At 47.4% G+C, this 17,202-nt stretch overlaps 1 protein-coding gene across 1 annotated transcript; it reads left to right on the top strand.

Annotated features, from left to right (window-relative positions):
- Positions 1-1,871: 1,871 nt before the first annotated feature.
- On the top strand, positions 1,872-12,899 carry ARMC12 (armadillo repeat containing 12). Its single transcript, XM_080806583.1, has 7 exons — positions 1,872-2,530; positions 2,886-3,258; positions 3,858-4,003; positions 4,230-4,364; positions 10,535-10,708; positions 10,854-10,925; positions 12,531-12,899. The coding sequence occupies exons 2-7, from the start codon at positions 3,015-3,017 to the stop codon at positions 12,867-12,869; spliced, it is 1,110 nt and encodes a 369-aa protein (XP_080662709.1). The 5' UTR covers positions 1,872-2,530; positions 2,886-3,014; the 3' UTR covers positions 12,870-12,899.
- The last annotated feature ends 4,303 nt before the right edge of the window (positions 12,900-17,202 follow it).

Here is a 17,202-nt window from a genome sequence, read left to right as displayed (position 1 = left end):
CCAGTGAGCTTTTCATTATAGAATACGCTAGTTTCCCCTTGGCTTCAAGCGCCGGTCCCTTCCAGAGTCACCCATCATAATGGCCTAGCACTGGGTCTTGCACCGTAGGCCCCCAATAGCACATTAGGCTTTTCTAATTAACTAGGCTGAAACACTCATTACCAGAGCCTGGTAGTTTGAGGTTTCATAGTTGGGGAATGGGCTGATAAGTATTTGCGCAGAGGACTTTAAAGGGGGATCCAGAGTTGTTCAAGGCAATTAAATGGGTTAGGGTTGCTGGAACTGATTAGCCTGAAGAAGATCAGAGTGGGAGGGGTAGGTGGGATGAATAATGTGTCTTTCAGGTGTCATTGAGGCCCACCATCTGTGTACTCACTGCTTTCCCACACCCAACACTTTTGTCCAGGTGAAACCTGCTTGTAATGGTAATTATTACAGTTGACATTTGATGGGCTCTGCGTACTGGGTACGGTTTCAAGTACTTAATCCTCACAAACAACCTCATGAGACAGACATTATTCCCATTTTACAGGTAGGGAAAGTCAGGTACAAAGAAAGGACAAAACTAAGTGGCTGAACTGGTTTTGAACCCTGGTAATCTGGCTAGAGACCACACTCTCCTTCACTAAACTAAATGGCACCTGCCAGTGATGGGAACAACAGCTTTGAAAGTAGAAAACCAGGGGAGATGACAGAGAGGTGTGTCGTCAGGCAATCCAGGACTTTTTGCCTTGGTGAAGGCAGGTAAGAAACTTGGAGGCTGGGAATGTGTATATGGAATTTCAGACTTCTCTCTAGTCAGTGATTCCAGATCTTTGCATTTGACAGAAGAAACAAAGCAAGGAAACAAAAGCCACGTTCCTGCAAAGTTGCAGCTTTCATTTAGGCACCCTAAGAACATTCAAAGCACAACTACCATCTATTAGCATCATCATTTCATAAGAGCAAGTACATTTTAATTCCTAAAATAAGAAAGACTCATCTAAATAAAAAGCAGTCATTCCCAAGGAGGGACAGTCATTGACTTCACACCAAAAAATGGACTTCCCTCTTTTTTTTTTTTCCACTGTGCTGTAAACTAGTGAAAATGTCACTCTGGTCATGGCCTCTGCTTCTCCATCCCTCTGCATCATTTGAGAGCAGAACCAAAAGAAGTGGGCCTTAGGTGTAGCAGAAAAGTGTTAGTTTAAAGCCAAGAAGGAACTCCTTTTTCGGAAACCTTTAAAGAACAGGTAAGCACTGCATTTGCTTAGGAAACGAGGGTTGCAGAATCAAGTCCATGGACTGGAGAGGCCAGTAGCTCTGGGTGCTACCCCAGAGAAAGGCAGGAACCTTGTTCTGAAGGATCTATCCTCAGATCCACTAGGGTAGCCTTAGAACCTAAAGCTGTCCCATCAGGCAGCCATTTCCTGCCTGGAGTACATAGGGCATGACAGGTGGTTTTATGGCAGCTGGAGACCTCCAAGGACCTCTGTTACCCCTCCTTGCAGTAGTCACCCACCTTGGGGCTGGCTAGAGTGCTACGAATGACCTCGAGGAGGGCCAAGAACAGTAGAGAGGAAGGAAAGAGAACAGCCACCTGGTAGTGTTGCCTACATCCTGGGGTGTGAGGGGGGAAGGCTCTGGGCAGGCAGGGCTTGCTGGCTGCAGCAGCCTGAGGATGCTGTTTCCCTACTTCCCCACCTCCTTCAAGCCCAGGTAGCCCGGGGCCTAGAACCTTCCAACAGGAGCTCAAAGCCAGGCAGGTAAAGCCCTATTCTGGCACAACAGTGCTCCATGCTGGTTCTGGGCCTGAGCCTGGCTTGGGACTTGTTACCTCCCTGTATTGTATAAGGAGGAGAGGCTGCAGGGTATGGGGACAAGCAGGGAAGGGGAAAAGAGAGAAGGGTCTGCTCTCACCTGCCCCATCCTATCGAGAGAGACCAAGTCCTCCAAAGCCGATTCTCATATTTCTGGGATAGTGGCATTTTTCTGACTCCGCAGGGGGCCTCAAGCCTCATCGTCCTGTAGGGTTGAATGGGACAGCGTGCTGGGTGCTAGGGTGCGGGGCCCTGGACTGTGGTACTCCCAGATTTAGGTCCCCATCATGGAAAGGCATACACCTACCTAGATTGTAATCCTGGAGTTAGAGAATGATAAATGTGGATCCCTCCAGGTTGCAAACAGTCACAGACTGTGACCCAGGCAGGGGCAGTCCCTTCCTCCTCCAGGGTCACACTGGCCAAAAGGGCCTGGAGCCCCTGTACCCAGATTCTCTTGTCATGGTTCTGCCCTCAAGTCCTCAAAGAATGACAGAAGTCGTGATTTGAGCACCTACTAAGTGCAAGACTCTACCGGATGTTGGAGATGCAGAGAGGGCTGCCCTCAAGAGCTTCTGGCCAGATGGATAGATAATTACCTACTACAGGGGAACTACAGTTGCTGAAAGACGATGTGTTTGCCTGAGGACTGCAGAACTTTATGAAGTGCTCCCCTTGATGGAAGGGGGCCCTGCCTGCAAAGCACCTTGAGGCCCAGCAGTGGATTTATGGTGAGGAAATCAAAGATGGGAGGCCCGGCAGTGAGAGAAAGGTGTTGCCTATGGGCATATCCCAAATACCGCCCCCCCCCCCCAAACTTCAAAAAGAACCAGGCCAGAAATTGGGCCTCTGCTGCCCCCTAATGGAGGAAAGCAGCGTCTAGAGCTGCCTCCCGGGACCCAACCAACCTGGTTCCCCTAAAGAAAGGGGATGTGAAGGACCTTCCTGCCTCCCCACCCCAGACTTTTTATTCCCCTAGAGTCTTGAGCTTCATTTCTGACAGCCTATGAAGATGAATCTTCTCCCCTTTCAAGCACTCTTGGTTGCCCCGTTTCCTGATCACCGCCCTCCATCCCGTTTCCCCAGTTTCCTTTGTTGCCCAGGTTCTGATTCTGGTATCCTGGTTCCTGGCCCCGCCAGAGTTCTGGTTCCAGAAGGCCTTTGCCAGGTGCCTTGGGCCTCGATCCCGCCTGGGCGCAAGGCCACACTGAAGACATGGGTATGAGCATCCCCCAGTACCTGGGGCAAATGGACATCCGCAAAGGTGTAGTGGGCTTGGCCACAGGTGCTGGGTTCATCTACCTGCTCTACAAGGCCATCAAGGCCGGTATCAAATGCCAGCCGCCCCTCTGCACTGCCTCACCCATCTGCATCGCCCGTGAGTGTACGGGCCCTAGGGAGAGGGCTCTGCCCCAGGAGGCACCTGCTCCCGAGGCCTCCAGTGTGGGAGGGCCCAAAGGTGACTCTTCCAAGTTCCTCTGTCCTTCCTTCCTCTTCTCCATCTGCCTCCAACCCACCGTAGAGATGCTAGCTCCAAGCCCCCAGGGAATAGATGGCACTCTAAGTGTATCCTCGGGCCTCATCTGGTGGGTCTCCTGATTCTGCCTGCCCTCCAGCTCCCAGGATGCCCCTGCTTGGACACCTGGCATTAGCAGTACTCCCTAAGGGAAGGCTGGGCCACCTGCGTGCGCAGAGCCTCCACTAGTCTGCAGAAGCAGCACCCTTCTGCAAGACTTGTTCATTGCCATCTGTTGGGCTGTCACTGCTGTGCAGTGATTATGATGAAAGAGTGCACATGACTGCCGTAGGCCAGCAAATTGTTACAGTAAACATACAAACTAGGACACTTATGATCTGAACGACACAGCATTAGACATAGCGCCCCTCCCGCAACACACACGGCTCAGCTGTACATGGGGGGGTCCTGCGTAGAGCAAGAAGGCATCTTCAGAAAAGGCAAGGCAACCTCGTCCCCAGGTCCCTCTATCCCGCTTCCCAACCCCGTTCTTTGATCACTTCTGAGTTTGCAGCCTGAACTGGGCTGGGGTGGCTGTCTAGGCCTGGCAGTGGAGCGCGAGCGGCACGGGCGGGACTCGGGTGAGCTCCGGAGGCTGCTCAACTCCTTGGAGTACAAACAGGATGAGTACGCCAAGAGTATGATCCTGCACAGTATCACGCGCTGTGTGTACTTGCTGGAGGCCGAGGTGAGGGCACGGAAGCAGGAGGCCCCTCCCAGCCAGCCCAGCCCCCGGGGGCTAAGCCCGATCCCTACCCTCCTGGCTGGCCACACTGTGTCCTGGGACCTGTTTCTCTGGCCAATGGTGGGAGGGCTTGTGCTGAGGGGTCTTGGTGACGTGGGGGGGGGGGGTGTGCGGTGGGCCCAGGACACCCGCTTCTCCTGCCTCTTCTGTCTCTCCTGGCCCACTCCAGGCCTCCTCTTGTACTGCTGATGACATCAGCTTGGTGGGCTCCATGCTGGATGACAAGGACAACAGTGTCAAAATCCAAGCTCTGAACACACTTAAAGCTTTCTCTGGCATCAGAAAATTCAGGCTCAAAATCCAGGTGAGCCCAGAGGCAAGTGGTGGATTGGAGCACACAAGATGTCCATAGTCCGTAGGTTCTTTAGTGGGCATAGGGCAAATGGTCATTTTCCAGAAGTTGTTTGGGTCTGAGTCTGTGATCCAGAAATAAGCTTTTCCTTTGTAGTAAGTGAGACCCTCTGGGGTCATCAGCCTTTGACTCTCAGGCTGAAACTAAACTGGGGTGCTGGAGTGTCTCTGATCCCCAAACAGCAGAAAGCACCGAGGGTCTTTCTGATACCAACTAACTCTACAATGCCAGTGGGGGTGTCCGACAATTCAACTCAATTCTGACATTGTCTACCTGGGGTTAGTGCAGAGACCCCATGGGTAAAGGACAATGGACAGTCCCACAAGACACCCCTCGCCATTTCCCATGCCAGTCACAAGTGCCCGTACATTCGGCTATAAATTTAGACTTCCTCCTCTGGTTTGATAATTCACTAGAATGACTCACAGAACTCAGGAAAACACTTAACATTTACCTGTTTATTAGGAAAGATACAATCGAGGAGTGGTCAAATGGAGGAGTCATGTAGGGCAAAGTATGGGGGGAAAGGGTGCGAAGCTTCTGGACCTTCTCTAGGCAAGCCACTGTGTTAGCCCCTTGATGTGTTCACCAACCCAGAAGTTTGCTGAGCCCTGTCGTTTGGGGTATTTATCGAGGTTTCATTATGTAGGTGTGATTGATGAATCATTGGCCGTTGGTAAGTGAACTCAATCTCGAACCCCTCCATTCCTCCTTCAACCCCCTAATCATGGCTTGGCCTTTCTGGCCACGAGTGCCCCCATCCGGAAGCTGTCTACTATCCACCAAGAGTCACCCAATCAGCATAAGGTCTGGAGTAACTAAGAGAATAATAAAAGGATCTTCTATCGGGCAATTACGAGGATTCTTTAAAAAAGATATTTATTTTAGAGAGAGAGAGAGAGCACAGGGAGGGGCAGTGGGAGGGAGAGGCAGAATCTCAAGCAGACTGTGCTGAGCACGGAGCCTGACCCAGGGCTCCATCTCAGGACCCTAAGACCATGACCTGAGCCAAAACTGAGTTGGATGCCCAGATGACTGCCACCCAGGCACCCCCAAATGCAAGGAGTTTAGGAGCTCTGTGCCTAAAACCAGGGACGAGGATCGGATATACCAACCCCCACCCCTGTACTGTGTTAGTCTGATCCTGGTGACTAAGCCATGGATGCCTTCACTACCACCACATAGAGAAAATAGAAGCCACGAAATGTTCCCAGGCTTACCTGTTTCCCCATCCATCCTTTCCTCCTGATGCTATGAAAAAATGGCTTTCTTTCTGTCTAGGATCAGCGTCTGTCTCAGTCCTGGATCCCTTCCCCTTCTTTAATGGCCTCTCTCCTTAATTAGCCTCTTTGAAATGCACTCCCCCCTCCCTCCCATTAGGATTCAACATGCTCTCATTCTTCCAATCTTAAACAACCCCCTCCAAAAAAGAACCCCTCTTCCTTCTTTGACTTCCAAATTTCTCTCTAGCAATTGTTTTCTCCTGAATGAAAAATCAGTAAAATATTGAAGACTTAACATTTTATATATGTACCGTGGAAAGAACCATAAAACAAAATGCATGGCTGAGAACTAGAACTTGGCCAACAGGTTAGGTGTTCCAGAGACCCTCCCTGATCCCAAACTATACCTCCCAAACAGAGACAATTATTTCCTGCATGTTTTGTGCATCGATTCCTTGACTTTCTGTACAGTTTGGCTGTATATTCAGGTATCCTATTCTATCAGGGCAAGGCAAAATGTCAAGAATAGGCAAAATGCCATGTGGGATTTTTTAAGCTTCATAAAACTGGAAGTACACAGTTGGTAGTCTGTGGTTTGCCTTACCCCCCCACCCCCCAGCATTGAAGGATTGACCTTTCTTGGTGTGGATAGCTGTTTCCTCATCTTCCACTGCTATATAGTTCTAGTTCATGAATATCCTGCAATTATATTTATCCACTTGCCCGTGGGTGGGCCCTGAAATTGTTTCCACATTGTGTCATGAGGCTTCTTGTACACATCTCCCTCTAGGATAGAGGAGTTGCTCTAGGATCCGTATGCAGGAGTGGGATGGCTAGGTGACAATGTACGCCCAACTTCTCAAGAACAGTTGTATCAATTTTCACGCTCTACCAGCTCTGCCTGAGTCTTCCCATTGCATTATATTTCCTCCCCCAAATTTGATATTCTCACACTTTGATTTTTGGCAACAGGCTTTTTTGGAGAGGGGCGCCTGGCTGGCTCAGTCATTAGAGCATGCGACTCTTGATCTCGGGGTCATGAGTTCAATCCCCATGTTAAGGGTGAAGCCTACTTAAAAATATAAAGAAAGAAAAAACATGTTTGGGGGGGGAGGTCTCAGTCTCCACTTGCTGACCACCTCTACTTTATCCCCAAACCACCAGATCCAGGGCCAACCCCTCCACTTAGATATCCTAGGGACCCTCTGACCCAGCATGTCCAAAATGGACCTTGCCCCCGTTCCCTAAGTCAGACCACTCTGTCCCAAGGGATCTGATCCCATCAACCCCTCACTTGGTATTCCTCAGGGCTGTCAGCATAAAGAGCATGATCTCCACCTCCCTGCCGCAGTCCTAGCCGCTCATACTGTATGTCTCATGCTCTCCCACCCGCCAGGCCTTGCACCTGCTGTTTCCTCTGCCTGAAACACCACCCAGACGAACTCTTAACTGTCCTTCAGGTTTCAGCGGACAGCAAGGGGTTGGAGCAGGCAGAAACTGGTACTAATGGGAATACCGTGATCCTCACTCCAGGATTCTAGTCTTCCTTTTATGTGGCTCACAAAAACTAACAGCTTGTGGGGTTATCTGTCTTTCCTAAGCATCTTGTCCAAGCATCTTGCATCTCAGAAGCCAAGATCCCTTTTTTCATTGAACAAATGTATACTGAGCACTTACTTTTTGTTTAGGCGCTGGAGATGGAACAGCGAGGAGGAAAGATCTCTCCTCTGGGGGAACTTACATTCGAGAAGGGCAAGACAGGCAATACACAAATTAGTGAAATACACAGTATGTTTCATGTAACAATAAGGAGGCTGGTATGGGGGTGGTGGTACAGTTTCAAAAGAGAAGATGTGGGGGACTTAGAGCTTGATGCGTTCTTAGAAATAACACCAAAGCATAATCTAGAAGAGAAAAAAAATGGATACACTGGACTTCATCAAAACTAGAAACATATGCCTTGTGGGGGACCCTCTTGAGAGGATGAAAAGACAAGCTGTAGACAGGGAGGAAATATTTGCAAAGCATGTATCTGACAAAGGATTCCTATCTAGATCATATAAAGAGCTCTCAAAACTCAATATTAAAAAATCCAATTAGAAAGCGGGCAAAAAACGTGGAGATACTGCACTGAAGAAGATCTACGAGTTGCAAATAAGCCCATGAAAAAATGTTTAACATCAGTAGGCGTCAGGGAAATGCAGATTATCACCACAATGAGATAGCACCATACGCCTGTGAAATGGTCCAAACTCAAAATTTGTGGCAATACCAAGTGCTGGTGAAGATAGAAATGGGCTCTCTTGTACGTTGCTGGTGGGAATGTAAAATGGTACAGCACCCACTCTGGAAAATAGTCTGGCCATTTCTTTAAAAAAAAAACCGAACTGTCAGTGTGCCTGGGTGCCTGGGTCAGTTGAGCACCCGACTTTCTATCTCATTTCTGATCTTGACCTTAGGGTCGTAAGTTCAGGCCCCACACTGGACTCCTTGCTGGGCGTGGTGCCCACTTAAAAGCAAAAACAACAACGAGAAACAAATAGTTAATTTGCAGCGATCACAGTCCTGCAAGATAGGAATCTCCCAACTATCTTGATGTTAATGGCTTGCCAAAAGATAATATTGATTAAGTCTACCTCTGGTATCCCAGCACCTTATAGGCCCTTTTAGCATATGAAAGCTCCGTTGAAACCTCCCTTTCCCTCACCTTTCCCCAACTGCAGGGTACATAACCTGCCATCCCTCACAACCTGGGGCAGCAGCTCTTCCTGCCCACAGGTCCTGTCCCTGTGCTTTAATAAATCACCATTTTGCACCAAAAAAAAAAAAAAAAAGGCAAAAACAACAAAAAACAAATGATACATTCACCAAACAACTCAACAGTTGCACTCTGAGGCATTTATCCTAGAGAAATGAAAACTCATCCCCACAAAAGCCCATAAGCAATTATTTGTAGGCACTCCTCTTGTACCAGTCAAGAACTGGAAACAACCAAAGTGTCTCTCAATAGATAAATGGTTCAACTGTGCAAATGCACACCACGGAACACTCCTCAGAAATAAAGAGGAATGAACTATTGATACAACAACTTGGATCTCAAGGACATTCTACTGAGTGAAAAACCAATCTCAGGAGGTCACAAAGCAGGACTCAACATGTAACATTCTTGAAGGGACAAAATTATAGAGATGGAGAATGGATGAGTGGTTACCAATGGGTAGAGTTGGTTTTGGTGTGTGTGTTGGGGGAGGGATATGTGACTACAACAGAGTCCCATGAGGGAAATCTCTGGTGAGGGGACAACTCTGATGGAACAATCTGTTGATAGCCATGGTGGTTACATGAATCCCCATATGTGACAAAATGACAAAGACTGTACAGACACCTTGCGCCAGTACCGATATATACAGTGTTGATACTATATATAAGTACATAAGGTTAACCATTAAGGGAATCTGGGGGAAGAGCCCACAGGATGTCTCTATGCTATTTTGCAAGTTCCTGAGAATTTATAATTATTCAAAAACAAAAAGTTTCAAAATAAAACGTGTGTTGCCTGTGACAGTGCTGTGGAGAAGAATGAAATAAAGATGGAGGATAAGGAAGGCTGGGTGGGGAGTGGTTGCAGTCTTAAAAAGGGTAGTGGTTGGGGAAGGCCTGACTGGGAAGGTGACATTAAAGCAAAGTTGAAGGAGGTAAGAGAGTGAGCTCTAACTATCTGGAAGGGAGAGCATTCTAAGTAGAGAAAACAGCCTGTGCAAAAACAAGATAAGTGTGTACTTGGCATGCTCAAAGAATGACTAAGAGACCATTGTGATGGCAACCGTGGGAGCAAAGAAGAGAATAGGAGATGAGGTCAAAGACATTGTGAGGGGAGAGGGGCAGGGCATATTGGACCTCGTAAACCACTGGAAGGACTTTAGCTCTTACCTTGAATGAACTAGGGACATGAGCAGAAGAGTGACGTGTCTAACATGTCTGCTGTTCTGAAAATAGTTGGGGGAGGATGGAAGCCGGGAGACAGGAGGCTATTGGAGAAGCGCAGGTGAGAACTGATGGTGGCTTGGAACAGGTAGTAGACGCAGCTTGATAGACCTCAATGGATCTTGACAAAACCTGTTGACAGATTTCGAAGGTAGAGCTGACAGGATTTTCTGAAGGACTAGAAAAGCAGTGTGAAGAGAAACAAAGTCGTTAAAGAGGATTACAGACTTTTGACCTGAGTAGGGGGAAGGGAGTTGTGACCAAAAGCAGAGGCAGGGAAGGTGGTGGGAGAAGCAGGTTTGGGGGCTGGGTATGTGTTAACTCTGAGAGGTCGAGCAGGCGTTCTGGGAAGGGGAGTCGGCCTGGCTCAGTCAGTGGAGCTTGCAACTCTCAATCTTGGAATTGTGTGTTGGAGCCCCGCGTTGGGTATAGAGATTATGTGAGTATAAAATCTAAGAAAGAGAGAGAGAGAGAAAGGAAGGAAGGAAGGGAGAAAGAAAGAAGCATTCTGATAAGTAGTGGAATTGACACCAGAATATAAGTCTGAGTTTTCTCAGAAAGGTTTGGGTTAGAGACAGAAATTTGAAAGGCACCAGCATCAACAGTATTTAACACCGAGTCTGGATAATATCACTGAAAGAGTGAGGAAGATAGAGAAGGAAAGGCTGGGCAGAAGAATCAGGAAAGGAGTTTGTGGAAGAGAAGCCAGGTGCAGAAAGGACGCAGGTGTGGCCAACTAGGTCAAGTCATGTTGAGAGTTTAAGTTAAAGAGAGTTGTCTCCTGGGTTTGGGCTTGGGCATCATAGGTAGGGGTAGGGAAGAGTGAACACAGAAGCTGGGATAGTGTTGGGGATCACCACATAAAAGCAGACGCTTCCCTCCTCACCCCCTCTACCCCTCCCCCCACCCTTCCAGGAACACACCATCAAGGTACTGGAACTGATCTCTACCATCTGGGATTCGGAGCTCCATGTTGCAGGCCTCAGACTCCTCAACAGCCTCCCACTGCCTGACTATGTACATCCACAGCTGCGACGGGTGATGCCTGCCTTGATGGAGATCCTGCAGTCCAACTATATCCTGGCACAGGTGCCTAAGGACCATGGCCCTGGCCCCGCCCCTCCTGACCAGCCCTGCCTGGCCTAGCACCTAGAGGGAGGAGCAGAGATTTGTGCCTCCCCTGCTCGGGCCCACATTGACCTGCCTCTCATGCTTTACTCTTTCTTTTATTCAGGTGCAAGCCATACGATTGCTGAGCTACCTGGCACAGAAGAATGACCTTCTGTATGATATTCTCAACTGCCAGGTGAGAAAGGAACTGAAGAAAGGTTAATGGATATCAACTCACATCCTAGGGAAGGAAGAATCATGGATTCCCCAGGCAGACTCAGTCCTCACAAGATCATCTTGTTTCTCTTCCTGCCTTTGCACTAGATATATTGAAAACCATCCCCTCCTCCATTCTCCCAATAGAATGAGAGTTCATTTTGTTGAGAGGGGGATTCTCTTTAAGAGGCTTTCTGAACTCTGAGAGTCAGGAATCCAGGTGACAAAAGTAAATGTAGGTATTTTCATATTAGAGAAAAATCACTTATAACAAAAACCATTATTAGGATAGACAGGGTCACTGCATAATAATGGTTCAGAAGGATAAAGGAACTCTAAACTTATATGAACCCCATAACATAACCTCAAAATTTATATGGCAAAACATGATAGAATGACAAGGAAATATTTTCCTTTTTTTTTTTTCTGCTTTAGTGAGGTATAGTGAAGAGACAAAATGTAATATTTAAAATGTACATAGTGGCAATTTTATATATATACATACACAGACACATTGTGAAAGGATTCTCACCATCTAGTTGATGAACACATCTATCACTTCACATATGTATCTTTGAGAACATTTAAGTTCCACTCTCAGCAAATTTCAGTTATCTAATACAGTGTTATTAATTATAATCACTATGTTTTACATTAGATCTTCAGACTTTATTCAAAAAAATTTTTTAAAGAGAGTGAGAGCACAAGCCACAGGGGTAGGGGTAGAAGGAGAGAGAGAATCTCAAACGGGCTCCACAGCCAGCATGGCTCCCAACACAGGACTCAATCTCAGATGCTGAGATCATGACCTGAACCAAAATCGAGATTTGGATGCTCAACTGACTGGGCCACCTAGGTGCCCCCAGACCTTATTCAATTTATAGCTTGTACCAATGTCTCCCTCTTTCTTCTACATCACCAGCACCTAGTAACCACTTTCCTACTCTGTTTCCAAGTGTGAATATTTATTTATTTACTTATTTACTTATAGATTCCACCAATAAGTGACACCATGCAATATTTGCCTTTCTCTGTCTGGCTTATCTCACTCAGCATGATGTCCTCAGAGTTCACCCATGTTGTTACAAATGGCAGGATTTCCTTCTTTCTCATGGCTGAATAATTATAAGGAAAAATTGACACATCTACCATCACAATGGAAGATTTGGGAGATTAATTTTTTCAGCAGTTAAGAGATAAAAGCCTAAAACCAGTAAGGGTATATTTGCTGTGAATAATACAAATAAGCTTGAGCCATTAGACACACCTAGAACATTCTATAATTAGTAAGCATATATTCCTCTCGAGCACACAAAATATTTATAAAAATCAACCACATGCTAAGCTTTCATGTTGGACTCAACAGGTTTCCCAGAATCAATATTATGATCCTATTTCTCATGTTTTATGACCCCAGGGCCATTATGTTGGAGAATGACAATGAAAGGAAAACTAAAAAATTCCTATACAGTTGAAACTGAGACTTGGGTATACTGGGGAGTTGAGACAATAGGAAGATGGAAGAGGGAGAACTTCAGAACTTGTCTTGGATTTCTTTGCCATCGTCTCTCTACTCCCATCACAGGTGCACTCCAACTTTCTGAACCTGTTTCAGTCCACACAGCCAGGGAGCCTGCTGTTCGAGGTACTGGTGTTTGCTGAGCGGCTAAGTGAGGGCCGGAATTCACCCCACTACCGTGCCGTGAAGTGGCATTACAATGAACAATCTTTGCATGAAGCTCTCTTTGGGGATGAGTCACGACTGGCAGACCGGCTGCTCGCCCTGGTCATCCACCCTGAGGAGGAAGTTCAAATCCAGGCCTGCAAGGTCATAGTCAGCCTGCAGTGCTCCCAGGATGTGGGAGTCCGGCCCTCTTCCTGCAGGCCCAGTCATTCCTACTTTAATAGCGGGGAAAATAATTAAGGAGAGCCAATAAAGGACTATGGGAGAAAATCTTGGAGCAGTTTCTGTCTAGGGTCTTCCAAGGGCTGGCTGTAGATTTCATCCCTGAGCAGGTCAAAGCATGAGCACATCTCCCAAAACACATCCCCACATCCCTGTTTAGGGAACAGATTCCCTTCTCCCCTTGCTGCTTTTCCAATTTGAATGTGGAGCCAGTGCTTAGAGGGAATTTCAGAGAGAAGGCATGTTTGGGGACTGAGGCCAAAGATAATCAACAGGAGACAGTATTGCATTGGGTTCCTCCAGATGGGCTAGCCTGGGCCACAGCAGCCAACCACCTCCAAATCTTAGTGGCTTAAAAAATGACAAGGTTATTTCTTTATCACAGCCCCTAGCAGGGTGTGGGGTAGCAGGTATCTTTTTCGAATCATCTTCTCTCAGTGACCAAGGCTGAGAGGGGCTCTTATTGTGATCTACAACTCCTGGAGAAGGAAAAGGGAATGTGGCAGTGATCTCTGGCTCTTAAAAGTTAGACCAGAAATGATGCTCCCCACTTCTGCTCACATTTTGCTAGTCAAAGGGGGTAGGGAAGATCAGTCTTACCATGTGTCCAAGGAAGAAGTGAAAGTATTTGGTGACAGCATGAATTACAGCGACTGCAGGCAACTGAAGAGTGAGAGCTCTGGAATCAGACTCTCAGATTCAAATCCCAGCTCTGTCACTTACTAGCTGTGTGACCTTGGGCAAGCCATTTACCCTATTTGAGCCTCAGGCTTCTCCTCACCCAGAAAAAGAATATAATCACAGTACTTATCTCATGAGGCTGTTGGGAGGATTATATGGGGATTATAGGAATTAATGAATGTAAGACACAGTGTTCTGCGTGCAGAGTTATTCATCAAAGATCAAAGATTGAGAGAGTGAAAGATCGGCACTGAAAAGGTCCTTAGGGCATCACGTCTGAGGTTTCTCCAGTTTCTTTGGGTTACAGGCACTGGGGAGTCCCAGAACCCTCTATGAAGCCCCCTGAAATGCCACTGGAACTTAGTTTTAGAAACCAGAGTGACTGTGTGAGTCATATAAAAACCATAACCATGAAGCCTCCAGAAACAAGAAGACTGTCAAACCAAATATGGTCATCAATTTTCTGATTTTTCCTGATTTCACCTATTTTCATTGCATTTCCCACTTGTTCATTCATTGTGTGATCTTGAGCCCTTGCTGGAAAACAAGCAGTGGTGGTTGCTGATGGCTTAAGAAATCATTAGGAGAAAACCCTAAAATTGGCGCTGTTCCATCTGCTACTACTTGATTCAGGAGGAAGAACGTGTTGGCCCAGCTATGGAACACTGTTGTTCTTCGGAGGCAAGATTTAAAACCACAGTCTAGTCCAAGGCCAACCCTGGCATTTTGCAGAAGGAAAAAACAAACCCAAAGAGGGAAAGTGACGTGCTCAAGGTTACATGATTGGCCTGGGGCCGGAATAGGGTTAGAACCCCTTAGTCTTGGGCTTTTTGCTTTCCGGTTCCTTGGGCTGAACCCCATGGGAGTTCTAAACCAGAATCTGTGGCAGTTGAGAAGGACCGTGCTTCTGGCTTTTAGGGGTCCATTTTGGACTGAACTACTTAAGGACATTTGTCCCCACTGAATTCCTGACCCAGGACTTCATCCCTTGGGTGAATGGGGGGATGGTTGTTGATGAAGACGGGCTGAACAGAGAGCCAACCTCATCACCATCTCCCAACGTTTGATTTGTCACCCTGAGTGGCTATCACTACCAGATCTGAATCCTCAGCCCTTGTCTCTCTCCTGAGTTCAGGCCTGAGGCTGCCTCTTCCTGCTTCTTGGACACACTGCAGTCACCCTAGTGGAACTTGTCAAAAGCAAACATCATCCCATCTACCCTTCATCCCACTCCCCATGTTCCCATGTCACCAGCTAAGTATTGGGCATCACCTTCAACTTCTCTCCACCACATCCAACCAGCCATTCCAAACATCCCACATCTATCCAAGTTCTTCATTTCCCACTGCTGCTACCCTATGCCCTCCATCAGGACTTTTGGGTATCATTTTCTACTTCTGTTCTCCATACTCTCCAGCCCAACACACTCCAGGCTAATCTCAGAACCCCACATTACATCATCCTCAAAAACATTCAGGGGTTCCCTACTGTCATGATGAACTTTTTCTCAAACCCAAAGCTAAGTCTCATCATCTGACAAGTATAATTGTACTTACACCAAAAGTAGGTTGAGTTCTGTCCTCAAAGACTTGGCCACTGGCCCCCTTTTTTAACATGATGGCACCAAATGAATTAGCTTTGTATTTAAGGTCCTTCATGATCTGGTCCTATTGCTTGTCACTAGCCTACCATGTAAAATCTCTTCTTCTGCCAAACTGGAGGGAACTAGTAGTCACTGCTGACCTAATCCTACCAGGTGGGGGCTAGCCTCTAAGCTTTTGATACAATGCTCCCCGTGGCTACAATGCCCTTCTCTCTTTTCACAGCCCTATAGTGTCATCAGAGTTGAATGACATCCTACTGCAGCCTAGAGCTTTCCTCAACCAGCCTTTGCTGCTTCCTGTAGCACTCCCGTCTCTGAACCTTTCATTCAGCATTTGGCCAGTTAAATCTTTGATCTTATAAACTTTGTTCTTTTTGTAGAAGATCATATCTGACTCCTTATAAAGCCTTGAAGGAAGAGCCTGCTCTGCGTAGGCACAAGATAGCAATTGGCTGATGGTAATGAAAGGGGAGTTGGCAGCGGGCGATGAGGTCGGGATGCGTGATTTGGTTATTTGTGGCTGTGTAACAACTATGACCAAACTTTGCGTGTTAGTGTGGGTCCAATCAAAGGAGAGAAACCACACAGTGATCTGAACAGGGAAATTTAATATAATCATGACATCAGGGGATTAGAGTAACAAAAGACTTGGTTAGTAAGCAGTAAAGAATACATGAATTATAAATGGAGGAGCAGCCCTACCCCCAGGGCTGAGGCTTAGGATAGTGCAAGGAAGAGACACCCCCCACTCCCACTAAAGCTGAAACCCAGACCTTGGTGAGAACACAGCCTATGGCTCACCAGATGGCAGAAAAGTTGCTGTACTGTCATGAGAGTGGAACATGCCAGAAAGCTGCCCTCTAGGATGCCAGGGAAACTTCTTCACGGGGAAGTGGCAACTCAAAGGCTAGAAAACCAGGTGCCTGAGTGGCTCAGATGGTTGGGCGTCTGCCTTTGGCTCAAGTCATGATCCCAGGGTCCTGGGGTCAATCCCCGAATCAGGGTCCTTGCTCAGTGGGGAGCCTGCTTCTTCCTCTCCTTCCGCCCCTCCCCCTGCTCCTACTCTCTGGCTCACATGCGTGCTCTCTCTCTCTCTGAAATGAATAAATAAAAAAATCTTTAAAAAAAAAAAGAGTCAGGGGCGCCTGGGTGGCTCAGTGGGTTAAGCCTCTGCCTACGGTTTGGGTCGTGATCTCAGGGTCCTGAGATTGAGTCCCACATCCAGCTCTCTGCTCAGCGGGGAGCCTGCTTCCCCCTCTCTCTCTGCCTGCCTCTCTGCCTACTTGTGATCTCTCTCTCTGTGTGTCAAATAAATAAATAAATAAAATCTTTAAAAAAAAAAAAGAGTCAGAAAACTGCCCACTGGGCGCAGCTAGCCTCTGTGTACCACAGAAGCCTGGTGCTCGACACCCTGTGACTGCTACAGGAGCCTCATGCCGGAGAAGCCAAGTGTACACAGCAGGGGCTGGGTGCTAGAGAAGCTGCAAACACTGAAAGGGGAGGAGACACACCACTTACATTATTGCCCAAGGTGGGCAATGCCAGGAGAAGCTGCTAGCTGCTGGCACCAGGCACCGGGCACTGGTGAAGCTGGAGATTCCCAGTTGCACACACTAGAACCAGGAAGCAAAATCCTTTTCCTCCTGCAACCTCCCTCCAGCTCTCTCCTTCTTAACAATTTAAAACCTCAGTAAGCATTTGTTATCTCCCCAGGAATCCAGAATCATCTGAGCTGGGCAGTGCTGATTCAGTCAAGCTATGGTTGTGGTCAAACTTTTGGCTTGGGCTGCAGTTATCCAAAGGCTTGACTGGGGCTGGAGGATCCACTTCCAAGATGGCTCATTCATCTGGCTGGCAAGCAGATGCTAGCTCTTGGTAGGAGGCCTCAATTTCCGTACATGTGGGCTTCTCCACGGGGATGCTTGGGAGACCTCATGATGTAGCAGCTGGCTTCCCCAAGAGCGGTTCATCCAAGACAAAGCAGGCCAAAAGCTGCAATAATTTTTCTGACCTAACGTCAGAAGTCATACCTTACCACTCTGCTATATTCAACTCATTAGAAGTGAT

Source organism: Martes martes, assembly GCF_963455335.1.
Source record: "Martes martes genome assembly, chromosome: 6".
NCBI lineage: Eukaryota > Metazoa > Chordata > Mammalia > Carnivora > Mustelidae > Martes > Martes martes.
Note: the sequence above shows the minus strand (reverse complement) of the source record. Positions and strands in the feature narration are given on the sequence as shown.

Excerpts from the sequence above, each read along its gene's own strand:
- ARMC12 (XM_080806583.1), top strand. The coding sequence starts at position 3,015 with ATGGGTATGAGCATCCCCCAGTACCTGGGGCAAATGGACATCCGCAAA. Across the intron at positions 4,004-4,229 it reads TGTACTTGCTGGAGGCCGAG|GCCTCCTCTTGTACTGCTGA; the intron begins GTGAGGGCACGG and ends GGCCCACTCCAG. Across the intron at positions 4,365-10,534 it reads AATTCAGGCTCAAAATCCAG|GAACACACCATCAAGGTACT; the intron begins GTGAGCCCAGAG and ends CCACCCTTCCAG.